General features: G+C 44.4%; 2 protein-coding genes across 5 annotated transcripts in view; one reads left to right on the forward strand and one right to left on the reverse strand.

Moving 5' to 3' along the window:
• The window catches only part of pafah1b1a (platelet-activating factor acetylhydrolase 1b, regulatory subunit 1a), a 26,835-nt gene continuing 11,765 nt past the window's right edge, over positions 1-15,070 (forward strand). Inside the window, exons 1-5 of the mRNA XM_076977336.1 lie at positions 1-159; positions 4,926-5,149; positions 12,276-12,360; positions 14,140-14,214; positions 14,376-14,582. Coding sequence (XP_076833451.1) covers positions 5,118-5,149; positions 12,276-12,360; positions 14,140-14,214; positions 14,376-14,582 — 399 coding nt within the window. The 5' untranslated portion in view covers positions 1-159; positions 4,926-5,117. The remainder of the gene's footprint in view (positions 160-4,925; positions 5,150-12,275; positions 12,361-14,139; positions 14,215-14,375; positions 14,583-15,070) is intronic.
• Positions 6,360-15,070, reverse strand: part of LOC143478379 (uncharacterized) — a 26,258-nt gene continuing 17,547 nt past the window's right edge. For all 4 annotated transcript variants that reach the window (XR_013121733.1, XR_013121734.1, XR_013121732.1 and 1 more), the window contains one exon: positions 6,360-6,925. Coding sequence is in view for 1 of the 4 variants with exons in the window: in XM_076977338.1 (XP_076833453.1) it covers positions 6,774-6,925 (152 nt within the window). In the remaining 3 variants the exon portion in view is untranslated. The remainder of the gene's footprint in view (positions 6,926-15,070) is intronic.

Below are 15,070 nucleotides of genomic sequence, written 5' to 3' on the forward strand. Positions count from 1 at the left end.
GCGAGCGCCGCGGTGAAAACAACGGTAGCCGCTAGTAGCTAACGAGAGGGAGACGAGGCGACAGCCACATCCTTAACGTCCCCGACGGCACCTCCGTAAACACGTCTCCGTTCGACTGTGCCCCCACCGTGGATGCATATTAAGCAGTAATACTGTACGGTAAGTGTCTTTTCTAGCCGTATCCCGTTCGGTTGAAACGAACTGTGCAAAAGTGGCTGTAAAAATATTGCGCCTCCTTTTTTTTTCCCTCGGTGTCTCAAAATGGCGGACAGGCCGTTAGAGAAATAGTTCGGAGTCTTGTTTGTTTGTTTTTATTTTGTTAACTCGTTAGGTTTTTATTACATTTACCGGCGTATATCTTTTTAAATTGATTTAGTTTCCGTTCAGGATAATCTTGGCTGGATGTTTAACGCGGTGTAAAACGGTCCGGGCAAAGCCGCCGGTGAATCAACACGTCATTTCATCAATGTCACGGTGTGGCTAGGCTAACGGGGCTAGCTTAGCTTAGCATAGCCCGGCTAGCCAGCGACGGTTGCTAGCCAACGCGAGCGAGCGACACACGTCCGCGAGCGCGTTTATAGCGAGCTAGCCACTCCATGACCTGCTAGTTTAGAGCAGTGATAAAGATGTTTTAACTGGGAGAAGCAGCACCAGTTATACCAGCTAGCTCGTCCACATGCAAGTGTTTGTAACCATGATTATTTTTCTATAATAAGCCAATGCGTCATTTGTTAGCTATAACTTTGTTTTGCATCACCTTATTAGTCTTGTGGCGAGCCAGCATGGTGCACTAAACTATCAAATCTACCACAAACGTCTAATAGCGCTTTAAATACCGTGAGTTAATCTATTACCCGTCAAAAAGACCGATAATCGGGTGGACAAAGTGTTGTTGGGCTGTAACAACTTGCATATTAGGGCCTGGTGCATTGAAGCGTCCCAGTATGGGTGGAGCTCCAGTGGAAACGTTCACTGTTCGGGGGGGGGGGAAAAGACATCGGGCTAAATGTGCCCAACATCTGCGCTCACGTGTTCATCTGGGATGACCTGATGTTTGGAGAGGTGCTGCTGCAGGTTCATCCTGATGTTTGGAGAGGTGCTGCTGCAGGTTCATCCTGATGTTTGGAGAGGTGCTGCTGCAGGTTCCATCCTGATGTTTGGAGAGGTGCTGCTGCAGGTTCCATCCTGATGTTTGGAGAGGTGCTGCTGCAGGTTCCATCCTGATGTTTGGAGAGGTGCTGCTGCAGGTTCCATCCTGATGTTTGGAGAGGTGCTGCTGCAGGTTCCATCCTGATGTTTGGAGAGGTGCTGCTGCAGGTTCCATCCTGATGTTTGGAGAGGTGCTGCTGCAGGTTCATCCTGATGTTTGGAGAGGTGCTGCTGCAGGTTCATCCTGATGTTTGGAGAGGTGCTGCTGCAGGTTCATCCTGATGTTTGGAGAGGTGCTGCTGCAGGTTCATCCTGATGTTTGGAGAGGTGCTGCTGCAGGTTCATCCTGATGTTTGGAGAGGTGCTGCTGCAGGTTCATCCTGATGTTTGGAGAGGTGCTGCTGCAGGTTCATCCTGATGTTTGGAGAGGTGCTGCTGCAGGTTCATCCTGATGTTTGGAGAGGTGCTGCTGCAGGTTCATCCTGATGTTTGGAGAGGTGCTGCTGCAGGTTCATCCTGATGTTTGGAGAGGTGCTGCTGCAGGTTCATCCTGATGTTTGGAGAGGTGCTGCTGCAGGTTCATCCTGATGTTTGGAGAGGTGCTGCTGCAGGTTCATCCTGATGTTTGGAGAGGTGCTGCTGCAGGTTCCATCCTGATGTTTGGAGAGGTGCTGCTGCAGGTTCCATCCTGATGTTTGGAGAGGTGCTGCTGCAGGTTCCATCCTGATGTTTGGAGAGGTGCTGCTGCAGGTTCCATCCTGATGTTTGGAGAGGTGCTGCTGCAGGTTCATCTAGATGTTTGGAGAGGTGCTGCTGCAGGTTCATCCTGATGTTTGGAGAGGTGCTGCTGCAGGTTCATCTAGATGTTTGGAGAGGTGCTGCTGCAGGTTCATCTAGATGTTTGGAGAGGTGCTGCTGCAGGTTCATCCTGATGTTTGGAGAGGTGCTGCTGCAGGTTCATCCTGATGTTTGGAGAGGTGCTGCTGCAGGTTCCATCTAGATGTTTGGAGAGGTGCTGCTGCAGGTTCCATCTAGATGTTTGGAGAGGTGCTGCTGCAGGTTCCATCTAGATGTTTGGAGAGGTGCTGCTGCAGGTTCCATCCTGATGTTTGGAGAGGTGCTGCTGCAGGTTCCATCCTGATGTTTGGAGAGGTGCTGCTGCAGGTTCCATCCTGATGTTTGGAGAGGTGCTGCTGCAGGTTCATCCTGATGTTTGGAGAGGTGCTGCTGCAGGTTCATCCTGATGTTTGGAGAGGTGCTGCTGGCATGTGCGTGTGATCATGGCACTGTGGCGTTTCATTATAGCTTCAGCTGAAGCGTCTTTCTGCTGTGTGAAATTATGTTGCAGATTTTGGTTTATTTTACGCATTTAGTAGTTCATATATCGTTTCCATTCACTAGTCTTCGGGCAGAAAAAATAGTGATTTTTAGTCATTGTTAATGAAATTAGCGGACATGCATATTGGATCTTCTTTGGTGGTCTCTCTGTACTGCCCTGCAAATGTGTTTGGTTTCCTCTTTTGTGTTCTTAAAGCTACAAACTGTATGGTGGTATCACTGAAGCTGGTAGTCTACGCATTTCAGTAGCAGAATTTGCACATTTAGCTTTTGCTTTGTATGCTAGTCGTTTTTAGATCACGTAGGCCTACAGTGATGTGTATTGACTACTGTGATGTGTATTGAACATTACATGGGGGTTTAACATGGTCTTTTAGTAGGATTGTATCAGTGGCTTTGGTTTGGGGTTCTTTCTGGTTTATTTTATTTTTGGTTTGTGATTGTTTTCAGTACCACATAATTGTTTGTAGTAAGAAGTGTGAGTCAAACAGCACAAGGGTGTTTTCTCCCACGGTGAAATGGAGAAATCAAAGGAGACTTGCACTAAGAAAGCAGTAGTAAAGCATGGGGTCCTGTGATGTTAGCAGACTAAAATGAATACATCATCAACTTTTAACTTGCTTTGCATCTGTTAAGAATTCTCAGCACCGGTTGGACCCACGTCACCTGTTCCGCAATCGAGTAAATGGCACAAACATAAATCTTCACCCCATTTTACCACAGCTGGTGTCTCTTAAGAAGCACAGTTTCACCCAGTTCACAATAAAGGGGCTACTATGCAGACACATCTGACTAAAACCTGCTTAAATCTGCAAATGGGAGCAGACCTTTTCCAATGAGGCATGGTGTGTTTTTTATTACTCTTTTTTTGTGCACCAAATAAAATGTTACATATTGTTAGTTGGGTTCAACTGCAGCTTCATTTCCGTGTCATGATGCCTAAATATTTGTACTGCCAGGCCAGCGGAGCTTTTTGTCTCCACTGAGGCTGTTGTCTTTGCCTCATTATTCCTGTGAGTTCCAGGCTCTTTTGAGCTCAGAGTTTGAGATGTTTATTGTTTAGATATGCGTTTTATAGCAGCGGTGGATAATTACTCTTGCACCCCATCACCGTTCTGTGGCTCTGAAACTGGCTGGCAGTTGCTCAGAGACCTTTCTGTGTGCCTGGTTTTGAGACGGTCTTGGGCTTGGCTAGATTCTTTTAGTGCACTTCCAACCACTGCTGTGTAATGATGGGGAGAGAACGCCAAGATAGCGACACCAGACACAAGTCACTGTCTGACTTCAGCATACAGATGAGGTTACATTTTTATTATACGTATTATGAGAATGATAATAAGCAGTTATACCTAGGAGTGGATGTTATGGCTTTAAGTGGTATTGCAATCAATTTTATTTGAAATGAAAAATTAGATACTAAATGCCTTAATCATTGAAACCCAGCACCATATTTAAGTCCCAAACCTGACATATTTGATTATAACCAATAAAATACACGGATAGGGGTGTTGTAGTAGACTCACAGCGAGATTGTAGTACTCACAGAATTGATCTGCGTGATGAAATACTTCTCATTAGCTCTCCTGATGATGAGTTGATGGAGCTGACATTATTTGGGTGTGAGCTTTGAGTTAATAAATTATCGTTCTGTCTCCTTACAAGATTTATTTTTTACTGTACCCCTGCATGTTTGTGTTAATTGTCAGTGTCCTGTTTGGGTAAAAATATGGAATTCTGGTCATCTTTCATGGCAACACATCTTGGACAGATGTTGACCTTTTGGAATTGAGTAACAACAAAAACCCATAGCTTCTCAAACCTAACGTAATTGATGAACATTTTGGGTGTCTAACTACATTTCAGTCTTTCTGTGAGGAATTAGAGGCTTCCTTGTTTACGGTCTGTGCAGTGTCCTAAAATAAGCTCTTGTTGATGGAATGCTAATTTTTTAATTAATTGCTCAATTTTCAGTTCTACTATGTATTGTACTGAAAAGTGCCATTAGTCTTGATTGTGTGGCGTGGTTTAAATGGAATTTAGAAACCTGTTTGTTGCTGTTACGCAGGGCGTGTCACTGGAGTGGTGAAGTAGGTTGATGCTGGAATCTGGGTTATCAGGCCCCTTTTACACATGTCTGGAGCTCCTGACATGGGCAGCAGTAGTCCCTATCAAAACGCTCAGCGTGGTAGGCTGGGTGCAGGGAGGGGGACAAAGATGTGGGTCTGGAAGTGGGACGAGCAGATGGAACCCTTGGAAATGGTCGTGTTAACCCCAAAGCTGCTGTCCGTCTGTTGGTTTACTATTACACTACGCCGGAGTAACTACTTCTGTGTATTGTGCCTCTACACGTATGACCTTTCTGAGTGACTCGTGTTTCAGTCTTGTAATTCTCAGCTGTCTCGTCAGTCTGTGATTCTGTGTTTTTCCTCTCTGTGCAGATGCAGTGACCTACCGGCAGGTGAATGTCTACAGTCTGCCTGTCCCCGGAGCTGTTCTATTGGGCGTAGTGGACGACGCGAGCGGCAGAACTCCCTTTGAGTCTGAGCCGGCGTCTGATTGGTGATCTCCTGCCAGGGAGACGACAGCTGCTGCAAGCCCTTCACCTGACCCCTCCCCCCCCCACTGCCACCATGGTGCTGTCACAGAGGCAACGAGATGAACTGTACGTCTAGCTGCACCTTTTCATATAATCAACACACACACGTGGAGAATGAGTGTTGTGGGGAAATGTTTTAATACAAAAACACATGCCGATCAGCACACGTTGCATTTAAAAGGGTCTCGAATGTGAATCTGAATTGGTGATGGGCAACGCTATAGTAGCTGGCGGTCTTGTTTTTTCAAATCATTAAGCTTTTTGCTATGGCACTTCAAAAATAATATGGATTAATCAGAGAACCAGACAGCTGAAAATGTGCTGTGTCCTGATGAAAGGTCGAAAGGAATCGATGAATGATTCATTTCAGAATGTTCAGGCTCCTCCCTGTAAATTAATGGTGCAGTGTCAGTGAGTGAGTAAGATTTATGAAGTTTTGACAAGCCTGTGAAAGGGTTAAATCTACTCTGCAGATGTAATGTTGAAATTTTAGTAACATCTGTGATGAGCCTGGTATACAGCCTGAGGCAAGTGGCTGTAGCCTGCTTACATTCATGTGACATATCAGAGGTGTAGTGTAGTAACGAATGACCCAGTTATCTTTCTAATGCAAAAGCTCCATCATTGAAGCTGTTAGGTGTTAAAATAATGGAGATTTAAAATTGACTTCAGCATTGACCAACATGGACTTGTGGTCACCTTCAGCGAGGCGGTCCAGTGATGCTTCATAAGTGTGCAGATGTGCCCATCAGTCATGTGATGCAGATCAGACTGTGGACGGGGTGTCTGCACTGGCCTGTACATTATTGCCTTGCTTGTTGTGTAGGATGTTATCTGAAGTGGGACACTGAATCCAACATCTTTCTTGTTTCATAATATTTAGTTCTAATGAACTGTTCTTGTTTATAGACCCCAGCTGTTAACTAATAGGTAAATAAGCCTAAGCCACACTCAGTGATTGGACAGTGGCGTATGTTAAATGCTTTTGGCAAACTGCTGAGGAGCGTCTTGATTCATTAGGGCTAAAACAGTGATGGGGTCCAGGTTCAGGCAGTAACTAGCTGACTGTCTTCAACAGACCATTTACCTCCTTATTCAGGAGGATTTGTCCAGGTGGGGAGGAATTTGTGCAGCACTTCATAGCAGAAAGATACATTTCTGAATGTTGAACCGTTTTTGGTGTGGTGCCATAATTTTGCAGTTTTGTGAACACAGAAATAATAGTCCCCTATCTATGATTAAAAAAATCCCCACAATTTCTTAACCGGTTCTTCAGCTGTAGTTCTCTGGAGGGCCCGTGTGCTTGTAAATTGATTAGACATTTGCATGAGTGTGACACACAAATATGCATTTTGCAAATTGTTTGAACTCTACATATTTCCAATTAAAATAATCAAGAATGTTTATTTCTTTGTAATATAATTAGATACAGCTGACATTATTTGTTACTTTGCTGCCGCTGGGATCCAGTCATTTATGAGGCGATGCTACTGTGAGCTGTGCAGTGTTCAGATTTATCAAAGGCATCCATCAAAATTCACGTTGGATGTTGGAAGTCACTAGGGTCTAATTCAACTATTCATGCAGCACTTGAATGTTCCCAGATAGTGTTTGGCAGATGCATGCTACAAGCACACAAGAAAGAAAGGGTGTGAGATTTAGTGAGATTGATCCACACAACATATGGAACTCACAAAACTTCGGGATTCGTGAGGTTGATGAATGACCAGGGTGAAAATCCCGTGTTGAAATTCAGAAGTTCCACCATAAGCCTGTCCTGTGTACGTCTCGACGCGGATCCTGTTTGATTTGTATGTGCGCGTGCGTGTGAAGTCCCTGCACCTGAAAGATAAGAAGAATGTCAGACCTGTCAGCTACCGTCTGTCCATGCTGTGCTTTGTTGAAGTGTCTGAACTCATTTTCAGCTGAACAGTAGGAATTTTTTTTAGATGGCTTCCCTGGGTTTTTGGTTGGGGGTTGTTGTTGTTGTTTTTCCTCTTCTATGAACTAGCATTTGGATGCTTGCCTGGCTGCCATGTGCTGTATCTAGGTGTGGCAGGTGTGTGTAGGCTCAGACCCTGGAGACCAGCACGGTTGCACATGTGCTTTTGATGGGGTGCTGTGTTGCCCCTTTCTGAAGGGCTGTGGATGAAGCTGGCACCAGCCAGCCGGTGGGGGGCACGTCACCCGTATGGATTTAATCTGCCGACTGTCAAATAAATGAGCTTCAGGCTCTTATGCTTTTTCTTTTTTCTCCGTGAGCTACAATACTGCCTCGCAGTCTTACTCAAAGGTAACACATTAGCATAAAATGAAAGCGTGGCTGACCAGTATCTGACTGCCTTATCATTAATTCAGCAGAAATATAGATCTTCGCTTTGGTCTTGTATGAACCGGTGAAGATAAATCGGTTTGTTGTTCATTTTCTAGCCTGTGTCCCATCTTTGTAAAAAAAAATTGTGCTTGAGAGGTTGCAACAAGGGTCCAGTACATAAGGGTCCACTCACCTAATCGTGCATTAATCAGTCTGCGCAGATTAGCCTGTACCTTAACTAAAACTGTCAGGAACCAATACGGACGTATTGAATCCACTGCTACCTCACCTTGATTAAAAGGCAAAAGTGATGATAATGATATTCAGGTAATTCAGGACAAAAACAAAAAATTCCAACAGAGGAACTGAAAAAGCGTGCAAACGGACCTAACTGCAGGCACCCAGTCCTGTAAGCTGGCGAGGGAATAGGAATGCATAATCAAAATCTCGCTTTTGCAGGAGAGCATAAATCCCTCTGCTCCCACTTGGTCGTGTGTGCACGTCTAAGTGGTTCAGCTGCTTATTGAAATGACTACACAAAACAAAGCTTAAGCGGTAAATCCCTAATCCTTCTAGTCTGGAAGATTGAGCTAAGGGGTGTGGCCTCTACGGACCCCACCCACCCCCACGTGTGTTTGACAGCTGGCTTAACGGTCACATGCTGTGCATGTGCTTACATTCAGCTTTAGGTAGACGCTCCCACTCGAGGGCTGATGGATGTTCCCGGCATAATTTTTTAGCATTTGCAATTAACCTACGTTTAGTACGTCTCTTACATAAGATGCGTTTGTTTCATTCGTTTATGTAAACTACATGCATGCGTGAGGTCCCCACAGCCCACTGCTCTCTGCTTGGTCATTGTGCATTAGCATTGAATCCAGTGTCTGTTGAATTTGGGTGGGCGAACTTAATTTGCTGGATTTTTTTAATGCAGAATGTTGATATTGTGTATAATTCCTGATTTGTTGGTTAATCAGAGTTTACTGTTTTTGTTTAATACTGTAGCCCGGCTTACGTTTATAACCAGTAACAAATTTGATCATTGGAGCTATTTGATGGGAATCATTGAAATAATTTACTGCACTTTTTGATGCGGACTCCCGAGATGTGATGGGTGTTGCTGAATTAAATGTTTTAAATTATGCTACAGAATACTGTGGTTTTTGTTGATCCTTTTGGTAGCAATGAATGAATGAATGTTCGATTTATATAGCGCTTTTCAGGATACCCAAGGCGATTATATTAATATTAAAAGGTTGTTCTTGATGCATTCTATTGTACTAATGCTCTCTGCTAAAGGTCCACAGTTTATTGTAATTATGTTGAAATTGTAATCAATTCATTGCAAAAGACTTCATTTGCATGGCATTATATTTGCCTTTTGTCTGTTATGATCCATTTTTGTAGAAATTTACATATATTAACCATAATTGCACAATGGCTGAAAATGACAGTTACTCCTGGCAATGCTGTTCTCTTTTAGTTTTGATGGATCTTTGACCTTCATCAGAACGGAAGTCTTGCTATGTGTACTGTTATTACTGGAAACCAGTAGACTTTCCCCATGGATGGTCCAGGCACTGGTCAGAGGACACAATGTCCATCTGCTTATTCAGCAGTGCAGGTGTTTTTATTAGTGTGTGATCACACAGAAGTAAGTGTGTGTGTGTGTGTGTGTGTGTGTGTGTGTGTGTGTGTCTCTGTGTGTGTCTCTGTGTGTCCTCGAGTTCTGGATAAAGGCAGGTGGAAGTGCTTTGTTGAAAGGGTCTTCATGCTAGCAGTGGTGTTTTCATGACTAGGCTGCAGTCAGAATTAAACTCTCTCCTGTTTCCCGAGGGAGTTCTCACCTCCCTAACCCCAGCTGGTACACACACACACACTGCAGTCCTGTGGTTCCACACCCCAGTACACGATGCCAGCAGCCAAATAAGCGATCCACGTTCCCTCCCAGAGAGGCAGTCCTAAAGAGACGCCCCCACACAGGCTGGAAGGCAGCCCGACGGGGCAGATAAGTGGGCACTGCGGGGCAGGTTTGTGCGTGTGCCCGTGTGCCTGTCAGGACGCCTGCCTGTGTGGATGTGGTGATGTGGACGCGGAAGTGAGAGAGGAGAGGAAGTGATGAGAGCTAAACGCGCCCCTGTTAGAGAGATGAGGTAATGCTGGACACACACACACACACACTCCTCTCTCTCCCCCTCCCTCTCTCTCTCTCTCCGTGTGTGCGCGTGCGTGGTCTTCACACATGCCGCCTCCCTGCCGAAGGTTTATTGAGCGCTCACCGAGGCTCCTGAGCTGTACTGCGAGTCACGTTCCTGTAAAAATAGCAGATCCCTTTCATCGTTTCGGTCCCTGCATACCTGCTTCAATAAGGGCGTTTAGCAATTAGCGTTTTAGAAGTAAACACTGTGCCTCGTTATGAAAGGTGATTCTGCGTCCACACCCACCATTACGATATGAGGATGTGGCAGTGTTTGAAATTCTACCCATACCAGCTCTAGGGGAGAAAACCAGTACGTTTCAGTCCTGCTCACGCCCTTTACCTGGATAACTCACGTGTTGACATTTCTCAGCTGTAACGTGGTAACACGGCTCTTTTAAAGCAACCTGACCTTGATTTTGGTTCTTATGTAATCTGTTGTGCAGAGCGCAGCTATTAAAGTGGAGGGGTGAATGAATCGGAGAGAGTCCCGTGTTCACACTCGTCTGCCCGTCTCTAGAGCCTCCAGTTCTCTGCCCGCTGATGTTCATTGTGGTTTCTCCCTCGTCTGCCTTCGCTCTGGTTTCCATGGTTACTAGCTAAAGCTGTGGACACTTCTTTCCCCCCCCCCCCCCATCCCTCCTCCCTTTTACCGTCCGTCGTCTGTCTTGCCTGCTAGCAAAGCAGAGGTCACAGGAGCTTTGAACGCCGTTTGTTTGTTGAATTTCAGTGGGCCGTATTTTGAATTATGAAACCGTAGACATGGAAGTGGGACAAATTCTGAATATATTGGTAGGAAGCTAGACGTTTGACTTTATGTGGCAAAAATGTCAGTTTATGAAAACCTGGCTTTTTATTTATTTTTTGGGCATGTTCTTTAAACTTTGCTCATATGACGAGATCAGTCGGTGATATTTTAATGGGTTGGCCCTTAACTCCAAACATGGCATTGATTTATAGCCTTGCCTGTAACTGGAAGAGACCAGACATGAAGTAAGCATGCTCTAAATTACTCTTATTTAGAATTGGGCTTGGTCTTGCTAAAGGGTTTCCAGCTTATTTTTATCATGTTGAAAAAATAATAATAATGCAGAATTAAACTTCTCTTCCTTGTGCTTATGTACTGGCGCCTTTTTATTTTGAAAGCCAAATGCTTTTTCATTTAACACAATGCACCAATATGCCTTCAAATAGGTTAAATAGGTAGTTACCCATACAAGTACCCTAATTCAGGCCCATTGGCACGTGCCCTATTAGTGGTAGTAGATGGGGGACCCCCTCAATAGGGATATACAGGGAGTAGCCCACATACTGCGACTGGGATACCTTTAGCATTTAGGAACGTTATACAGAACTTAACATCTGCGCACACAGGCAATGCATCTTAGTGTTTTACCTGGTGTTTTGTGTTGTACACCCCCTACCCTCCATTATTCATGGCAGCTTAAGATTGTTACTTGGAACAGTTATGACCAATGTATGACCAAAAAGGGATCAAACTAAATAATTTTCTCTTTACCCAGTATTTATTTTCTCTCCAGTTGAGTAGATGACACTGCAGCTTACAAAGATGCATTGTGACCTCAGTGTTGCATATTTAATGTGATGAAATACACACACACACACACACACACACACACACACACTTGTATGATCCAGCATCCAATAGTGTCTATTGTGTTCCTGCATCCTGTCACATGTGAGAACTTTGTCCTTGACCCTAATGAGTGTCCTCCAATCAGCAGCAGTGATCTGGTGTCCACAGTGAAGCCCCGCCTCCCTACCTCTGATCTGCCCCACCCAGCAATCAATCCATCAATCATTTTGTCAGCTCTGGAGGACATGGAACAACCTCTGGACTCAAAATCCTTGTTCTGATGGCTTATCTGTAAATATGCACAGCGCAAAGGCAAAGCTGCAGTTTTATCTGTTAATGGAATCTCATTTGGTTGTCTGGGACTCATTCAAATGTATAATAATTAAGTTAAAAAGATTTTTAATAAATCTTGATAAGCCTGTTGTGCTGAAGCTGTAATTTAGAGTCGGGCTTCTTACTGATGACGCATTACCGGTGTGGAGTTCTACAGCAGAGACGTTTCTCAGACAGCCTGCTTTGTTTTCGCCGTCTCTGAGATCTGTCCACCTTTTCTGCAGTGTGTGCGTCCCCTTTAAGAGCATGTAACCTACTGAAGAGGACGCTTTAGTGAATGCTGATTGTAAAGTGGGTTTCTTTGGGTTCTCTTAATGAAGGTTTTTAATTTGGGTGTGGAGGCTGGCCACGGTCGTGTATTAATTTTTCCATCAAAACAAAAGCCCTCCCATATATTGCAGAATTCTTTTTATCTGCACCCGGGAATCTGTCTGTAGGTGGTTCCCATGCTTATACCATAGTGTGAACAATTTAAATTTCATTATTTTCCCCCAGGCAATTTGTGCTTATTATACGTGTTAGTCCTGAAAATGGATGTCTGGTTGTTCTCCTCCCCTTCAGTGTAAAAAAGCAAAATATATATATTGTAGCCTGAATGTTACTCTATATATATTCTCACCCCCCCCCCCCCCCTTTGTCTTTTATCAGTGAGGGGAAAATAGTTTTCTAAAGCGTTAACCTTTTTCCAGACAGCCTTAAATAGAATGTGCCTGCTTCTCTCAGACTAATTATCCTTCTCCTTGTTGTTCAGAAATCGAGCGATAGCTGATTACCTTCGTTCCAATGGATATGAAGAGGCGTATTCAGTTTTCAAGAAGGAGGCGGAGTTAGACATGGTGAGTATGAGGGGGGGCATACCCCCCCCCCCCCCCCCCCAGTCTTGCTCCTTGATGCATTATCAGACCAGGGCCAAAAACAATATCGCTTAATTTGTGGCATCCCTTGCTTAATTGATGCCAGCATTAGAAAGTGTGACTAAAGGCATATGTGCCTAAGATGCAGAGGGAGATTTCTGGAGCTTGTTCCCTGAGAGAGGAGAGATGGTAATGAATGATAAAGGAGAATCGCCAGCATCATCTTCTCAGTTGGTGATTTCTAGTCTTGTAGGGCAGCAGGGAGCAACAATCAAAGCAGAAGGTTTTTTGGACCTTTATTTCTTTTACAGAGAAGGAGCAACTATAGGAACATACAGGAACTGTGGATGGGGAAGCAGCCCATCGGACAAGTTTGTTTCTGACAGCACTGGCATAATGGCTTGGTTTAATTAGCCAGGAAGCTATTAAAACCTATTCATTCAACTAAGGAGGGCCTATCACTGTCTTTGAAATGGTTTAGCCTTTGAAACCACTTGGAGCGTTAGAAATGCGGCTCCTCGGGCTATAGGTGAAGGGTGATGGCTCTTTGCAGTAAGAGGTAGAGTCGAATCTGAGCTGATGGTCTGTCTCACTTTAGTGATTAGAGCCTGGCAGTGGCACCAGGCCTCATATTTAGCAATTGGCCGCAATTAGTGGCAGAGGGTCCAGGCAGATGGCAGATCAAACCCCCGGCCCGGGTTTGGAACGCCCCCTCCCTCAGTGACACGATCCCTGTCACTCCCCACCCCCACCCGCCCAATCACAGGGACTGCAACTGTTCACTTGGACACCTCTGATTTGATTCCAGCGGAGTGGATCTACTGCAGGCTTTCAGCTCATGCGCTTGCTTTGTGTCTCGTCAAATAGCGTGTGCATGGTGGGATTCTTGAGCATGCAAGTAGTTTTAAAACGGGATGCATCAACACGCATTAGATGTGCAAGGTTGTGGTTTTTGTGTGCATGTTTATCTCACAAAGTGGTAATGTCCCACTTTGTGAGAAATATGCGCGCACACACACAAAAACGACTTCTCTGTGCAAACACGCATCCTTTGTAGCCCCCATCTCAGATTACGGCAATGCAAATTTAAGAGTGCACGTGGGGAGGAATGTCTTGGTTTAGGGTAAATACAATGAACTGTGTTGGTTTTGAATGTTGCTGAATCAGACCCTTACCGCTCTAATAGTGTGATTAATGGTTGTTCACAGATATGTGAAACCACATGGCCAGCATGTTTGCCATTTCAGTCCTCTTTTTTTCTGGGTCCAAAGAATTTTGGGATATATTTAGGAGAGACTGTACAACTAGAAATACCACAAATTGTTTTACGTGAAGGCACATTTTCTTGCTATAAGACTCAGACCATTGAAAACTTAAAAAAAAAAAACAGCTTCTGTAGTCGCCTGTGTCTTGGGCGTAGCTTGAAACAGTTTGTCACTGGCTGAATTCACGAAGATGGGTTTGGTGCCAGGCACCCCGAAGTTAAATTTTCACAGTGCTGTGTTTCTGTAATTGTAATCTTGGTAAGCTGTCTTTGTCTGCAGGGTATTAACCCATGTGAAGGGATTCAGGGGGAATTTACAGTTGTTTCGTGATGGTGACGGGTGTATGGCTATAATTCTGTCTAGAGATTGCATGTCCCATACAGAGCAACATTTTTGGTGGATTTATTTGTTTTGAGACTTTTTATTTGTCTGTCAATATCTTTATTGTCATTGTACCTCTATGTTTGACATGCTTCTTGGCTATTTTCATTGTCAGAATGAGGAATTGGATAAGAAGTATGCTGGTCTTTTGGAAAAGAAATGGACATCAGTCATCAGATTACAGAAGAAGGTTTGTATGTTACATCTGCTAAAACGTCGTAGAACTTGTGAATAACGTATGAATAACGTAAGCGCGTTGGAATTCTAACGCTCTTTTCTCTGTTTAGTTTTTTTTTTTGCAAGTTTTCTTCGTCATCCCTGACTAGCCTAACTCTGCGCTGTCTCCTGAAGGTAATGGAGTTGGAATCAAAGCTCAATGAAGCAAAAGAGGAGATCACTTTAGGGGGGCCAATCGCACAGAAACGAGACCCCAAAGAATGGATCCCCCGTCCCCCAGAAAGATATTCTCTGAGTGGCCACAGGAGTCCGGTCACCAAGGTCATCTTCCACCCCGTCTTCAGTGTTATGGTGTCTGCTTCAGAGGACGCCACAATAAAGGTACTGCTCCTTTGTTGGTGGGTGGGGGTGTGGGTGGGGGTGGTGGTGTCGTACTCATGTTTCACAAACTCTTGTTTTCTAAGTATTACCGCTTTGTTCTGGCTGGGACTAATAGTGTTGTCCCATTTTTCATGCCTGTAGGAAGCTAGGTAATCTTCCCTATTTATTGTATTTCTTTTCAACAGCGTCAAACATAATAATATGCGTACGAATAACGATGAAACTGGAACAACACACTACGTAAGATGTACACTAGATTCTGTTTAGTAGGCTGCACTAGTACTAGTTTATGTGAATGCAAATGTGAGCAGCGTGCGTGCTGATACTGAGTGAGTATTAGCGCACTGCTTTTTCATGGGGATTTATTTTAATGAATCTGAAAACAAGACAGAGATTGAACTGCAGCAGTGAAAATCAGAAGCCAATCACATTTGATTTCTGGGTCCGTTTATCTGCGTTTAGGAACCAAGTTATTCTCCTTTGTCAGC

Source organism: Brachyhypopomus gauderio, chromosome 16, assembly GCF_052324685.1.
Source record: "Brachyhypopomus gauderio isolate BG-103 chromosome 16, BGAUD_0.2, whole genome shotgun sequence".
Classification (NCBI taxonomy): Eukaryota; Metazoa; Chordata; class Actinopteri; order Gymnotiformes; family Hypopomidae; genus Brachyhypopomus; species Brachyhypopomus gauderio.